This window comes from Lampris incognitus, chromosome 3 (genome assembly GCF_029633865.1).
Source record: "Lampris incognitus isolate fLamInc1 chromosome 3, fLamInc1.hap2, whole genome shotgun sequence".
NCBI classification, from domain to species: domain Eukaryota; kingdom Metazoa; phylum Chordata; class Actinopteri; order Lampriformes; family Lampridae; genus Lampris; species Lampris incognitus.
Window position 1 is genome coordinate 4,395,419 of NC_079213.1, and position 6,000 is coordinate 4,401,418.

The window sequence follows — 6,000 nt, forward strand, 5'->3', positions numbered from 1 at the left end:
AGAGGGCAGACACATTCATCAGCCCAGCCTTCACTTAACCCCTCTTTGTCTTTCCCTTCTGTCTCTCCACCTCTCCTCCCACTTATCACTTCACTATTCAAGCTCGTTATCACTTTCTGCTATCGCTGTTTCATCTCGTCTCTCCACAAACACCCCCACTCCCCCTCTCTCTTTCCTGCTCCCTATCTTTTGTGTTTTTTTTGGGGGTGGGGTTTCCCCCTTTTTCTCCTCAATTGTACCCAGCCAATTACCCCACTCTTCCGAGCCGTCCCGGTCGCCCCCTCCCCGCCCCGCCCCGCCGATCCGGGGAGGGCTGCAGACTACCACGTCTGCTCCGATACATGTGGAGTCACCAGCCACTTCTTTTCACCTGACAGTGAGGAGTTTCGCCAGGGGAATGTAGCGCGTGGGAGGATCACGCTATTCCCCCCAGTTCCCCCTCACCCCCTGAACAGGCGCCCTGACCGACCAGATGAGGCGCTAGTGCAGCGACGGGGACACATACCCACATCCGCCTTCCCACCCGCAGACACAGCCAATTGTGTCTGTAGGGACGCCCGACCAAGCGGGAGGTAACACGGAGATTCAAACCAGTGATCCGTGTTGGGCAACAGAATAGACCGCTACGCTACCGGGACGCCCTCGTCCTTTGTGTTCTAGACATACTGTTGTCTGTCCATTTCTCCCCTGTTCTCTTTCTCTCTTCTTTTTTCAGCTGGTTCCCCGTTTCTCAGGGGTCGCCACAGTGGATTTTACAGTTGCCATCGGTGCGCTGTGAGGGCACAGCACCAATGGCAGCTGTCGTCAGCCAATCCCATATGGAGCCTCAACCGAGCCGGTACGGTCTTGTCAATCCGATTTGGCAAAATTTTGCGCCGGATGCCCCTCCTGACACCACCACTAACCCTGTGGACGGGGGCACGGGTAAAGCGCTGGTTGCCATCCCAGTATTCTTGGACTTGCACCCACGCCTGTCGCCCACTCCCATTCTCTTTCTCTCAATGATTGTTTTTCTCTCATTCTATATATTTCTCTCGCACACTCATCCAACTCTTTAAATACTGCCCCTTTCTCTCCAAATGGCTTTTTTTAACTGCATGCTGACATTTAAGACATCAAGACCGCAATTTAAGAGGAAAACTTGCATGCATACGGAGATCACATTGTTTTTTTGTGGGATGTTTGTGGCCCTCTTAGCATCCAAACAGAGACAGAGAACTACAAACTGAAACTATTACCAAGAATTAAATGTATATCTTTGTAGCCTACTGGATCTAATATGTTCTTGTCGTTTGTTTAAAAAAGAAAACCTTTCTATGTCTCCTTTCTTGTTCTTACATCTCTAGTTTATTTCTGAAGCAGGTCCACGTCTAATGATGCTGTCAGAGGGACAGAAATACCATACACTGCACAAACACAGGACAGCTGCAAGATGAATACACGAAGAGGACCTTCAACAATGAATACGGTACCAATTCAGGACAACGTCGCAATAAATACATGAGAGATCTTCTTTATTGGATACCAAGATAGCACCAGCACCCTGTGGGACATACCGGTCTTCCCATTGTTGCGGATGGTGGTGCTCTCGGATGTCTTTTTGTCCCATCCCTCTAGCTGTAGGTTCTGGTACTGCAGTCTGACCTGAGTGAACGTCTCGTCAATGTCCACTGGAGACTGTCTGGCGCTGTTACAGGACGGATACCTCTTTCCCCAGTTTTGCTGGCTGAGTGTACCTGTACAGAGAGATGGAGGGAACAAATGGAGATAAACGTTAACTGTGGCAGGCGGGGTGTGGTTTTCAGCGCTGGTTCAGGGGCAAATAGGGTAAAGTAGCCTACATGTGATTTTCAGTATAAAACACAAAAACACTGGTATGACCCTTTAACAATTTCAAGTACAACATAAAAATGAGAAACTCAGTGTCCAGTCCCCTACGAGCCCCTAATATGGACTGTACCAACCAAGCTGCAGTACTTTTCTCTACTGAGACAAATCCTTAAAGGTAACCAACGTAGTTGTGTCACTAGTGGCGCAACAAAGCAGTGGGTCCCCAGTCCCCACATTGGTTTTATCATGTTTTCTTCCAGCACACACACGGGGATGAACATGAACGCCATGAGCACAGGGTGACATATTACACATATCTGCAGCATAAAATGAAGAGGAGGAACTACTGAGCCGCATCACACTTATGTCAACCGCCGAGAACGAAGCTGCTGGTGCAAAGGCAAAGAAACAAAAACCTGACCGTAACATAGGGCTGTCAAAATTGGCCAAAAATGACGTTCGATTATTCCAAAAACACATAGGTTCGAACCCATTTGAATATATTTCATAATATACGTGCTGGGAATCCACGGCAATCCCCCCGGCACTTGACAGTTAAGTGCCGGGGGGATTGCCATGACTTGTACGTCAGGGAACCTAAACAGACACTGGCCAAGAGGATGGCACAACACAGGAGAGCTAGCACGTCAGGCCAGGACTCCACAGTCTACACCAGGGGTGCCCAACTCCAGGCCTTGAGCGCTGCAGTGTCTGCAGGTATTTGTTGCAACCATGCACTACACCACCTGATTGAACTAATTCCTTTCCCTCCTTGGTCCAAGAGGTGAGCTAATTAGTTAAATCAGGTGGTGTAGTGCACGGTTGGAACAAATACCCGCAGACGCTGCAGCCCTCGAGGCCTGGAGTTGGGCACCCCTGGTCTACACAATCTACAGGCCAGTGGCCACTCTTTCAAGGATGAGGATGTGCACATCCTTGATAGAGAGGAATGCTGGTTTGAATGGCGGGAAGAGGGAACGACCATCCCTGAACCCGGGGCGGGGGGGGGGGGGCTAAGAGTACATCTGTCACCATCTTACAATGCTGTGATTGCAAACATTCCCCAATCCTCCGTGAATAGTACACATGGCCATTGTAACTCTAGGTAATGGTCATGGTAATTTGCATATTAAAACCGATCATTGGTTTCGGTCGTTACGCCACTGTATTGTTTATCAGGGCGGGGATACCTGCAGTCAGTTGAGACTGAAGAGGTCACCCAGATGAGTGATGAAACGTTTCTCTCAGTAAACGATGTTTCCAGATGAACTGATTCAACTTCCTGTGATTTCCTTACCTGCACTATTGAGCATGCATAAAGACTTGTGAGCAGTTTCATGTCGGAACCACTTTCTTGGACCGAACTACACCTACATGAAACTGCCCACAACAAAGTCTGTGGATTATCATGAGTAACCGGGTCATGATTTCTGCAAAGACACCGCTGTTGAGTTTTCCCAAAAAGGGGGGAGAGACTTTGAGCAAGACAAGCCCAGCGCCATCCAGCTCCGCTGTATTCGAGAGAAGGCAGACGTCCCTACGGCCGACATCTCCAGAACTTGGCAACGCACACCAAAACGACCTGGATGGAGAAACAGCACTACAGGTAGGAGGGAAAACATGCATTTTTGATTTAGGGGTGAACGAGTCCCTTTAAAACCAGGCGTAAAGGGCCTCGTTGACTCTTCTTTCATCCTCATAAACACGTTGGCTAAAACTAAAACAATTAACTTTTAAGTTGTATGATAACGTAAAGTAATCCGGACTTCCGTCGCCGGTGCAGGTTGTGTGTGTGTGTGTGGTCAGAAGAAGGGTACGCTACAGGGGACACGACACAAGATGGGCCGCCATCTTGGGACTCCGAGCGGAACGATAGCTTGGGCCGCCATCTTGGGACTCCGAGCGGGAACGATAGCTAAGCTAAACCCCTTCAAAATGTGGGTCCGCTTTGCGACCGCCTGTGACAACAAGGTAGCGTCTCTCTTGCGTAAAATGAATCATAGTAAAACGTTTAGTACACATGCAGGTTTTTGTGTTTTGTTTGGTCCCCCCCCCGCCATGTTTTCGCCCATTTACTACGAACTGAAGCGTTTCAACGGTCGATATTTTCAATGCGTTTCCTACCTTCCAGCCAGCCACCGGTTTCCATGCACTTCCTCACGGCATGACGTCCTGAGTGCGACGCACGTGCGGCAGCGGCCATTTAGTTGAAACAGGAAGAAGAACCAGGACTGCGGCGCAGGCAGACCGGAAGGGAGGCTTGGTAACTATAGCAACCACAACCCCCACTGGCGCGGACGCTTTTACTTTAGTATTTTTTTTTGGTCGAAATGACGTAACCGTTGTGATAATCCAGTCAAAATGTCCCGGATCTGTGTTACCCCGACAAAAGACGTATGTGCTGCATTAGTTTATGTTTTAAATTCGGTTTGATAAGAATAATAATGCATTTTATTTATATAGCGCTTGTCATCATACTCAAAGACGCTTTACATAACTTAGAGTAAACCTAAAAGCAACGCGCCAAAAACATGAATCACACATGAGAGCAAGTCTGAAGAGGCGAGTCCTGATTAATGACTTCAGCGTGGGCAGATCGCAGCAGCGTCTCATGCGCTTGGGGAGGGAGTTCCAAGAGGAGGGGGCAGCAGGTCGAGTGCTCGGTCCTTAGTCTGCCTCAGATTAGGGGTGGATAAGAGGGCCGGGGGGGGGGGGCACGAGAAGGCAGTGGAGAAGAGGTGTGTGTTGGGACGGGATTGGAAGAGGAGGGGGAGAGATTCTGAGTCTCTAATGATTTGGGGGGAGTGCGTTCCAGAGCCTGGGAGCTGCACTGGCGAAGGCTCGGTCACCAAAGCCGCCGAGGTTGGACCTGGGGGTGGAGAGAAGGGAGACTGAGGTGGGTCTGAGGGGCCGAGAGGGTTGGTAGGGGAGAGGAGGTCGGTGAGGTATGGGGGAGCCAGTTGGTGGAGGGCTTTGTAAGTGAGAACCAGGATTTTGTAATTGATCCGGTGGGAGATGGGTAGCCAGTGGAGGTCTTTTACGACTTGGGTGATGTGGTGCCAGGATTCGGTGAAAGCTAAAAGTCGGGCTGATGCGTTCTGGACCAATTGGATTCTCTTGGTAGAGCTAGCACTGATGCCATAGAGGAGTGAGTTGCAGTAATCAAGGTGGGAGGGGATGAAGGTATGGATCAGTGTCTCAGCAGCAGGGCGCGCGAGAGGGTCTCGCAATGTTGCGAAGGTGGTAGAAGGAGGATTTGACAATTTGGCGGATAAGGGGCCCAAGGGAGAGGGTGGAATCAAGGATCACACCAAGGTTGCGTGCCTGGGAGGAAGGGGAGACAGTAGTGCCAACGATGGTGAGTGTGAGGTTGTTGATTTGGCCCTCAGTTTAGAGAGAGTTTATAAGAGATTGGAAATTTATGAGACATGTTCTTACAGGGTCGTCCAAAATACAATAAAATTGGAGATAGTTCCCCCCCCCCGAATTTCCTAAGAAAATCACAGACTTCCTTTTCCTTCCAACAGAAAAACTAATCCAGAGCCTTCTTGGAGAAACGATAAACAGCAGAACAGAGTATACAGTACATTATGTATACAGTACATGAGTTATACAGGACATTATGTATACAGTACATTATGTAGTGTATGACTTAAGACAAACCGAGAATAATGGCGGTAATGGCGGGCTGAAGTAATTGATGGTCCATCTGTAGCTGGCCCCACACCAGGAATACGTTATCTGCTGTTTCCCCAGCCCACAGCAGTGCAACACAAAGACAAAAACACATCCAAACACTACAAGAACACATGTACACTACCGTTCAAAAGTTTGGGATCACCCAAACAATTTCGTGTTTTCCATGAAAAGTCACACTTATTCACCACCATATGTTGTGAAATGAATAGAAAATAGAGTCAAGACATTGACAAGGTTAGAAATAATGATTTGTATTTGAAATAAGATTTTTTTTACATCAAACTTTGCTTTCGTCAAAGAATCCTCCATTTGCAGCAATTACAGCATTGCAGACCTTTGGCATTCTAGCTGTTAATTTGTTGAGGTAATCTGGAGAAATTGCACCCCACGCTTCCAGAAGCAGCTCCCACAAGTTGGATTGGTTGGATGGGCACTTCTTTGAGCAGATTGAGTTTCTGGAGCATCACATTT

General features: G+C 48.6%; 1 protein-coding gene across 1 annotated transcript in view; it reads right to left on the reverse strand.

Moving 5' to 3' along the window:
* Positions 1–4,033, reverse strand: part of LOC130109066 (receptor-type tyrosine-protein phosphatase zeta-like) — a 56,691-nt gene extending 52,658 nt beyond the window's left edge. The window contains exons 1-2 of the mRNA XM_056275785.1: positions 3,955–4,033; positions 1,557–1,736 (exon numbers count right to left, since the gene is read on the reverse strand). Of these exons, the coding sequence (XP_056131760.1) occupies positions 1,557–1,736; positions 3,955–4,033 (259 nt within the window). The remainder of the gene's footprint in view (positions 1–1,556; positions 1,737–3,954) is intronic.
* Positions 4,034–6,000: the final 1,967 nt, after the last annotated feature.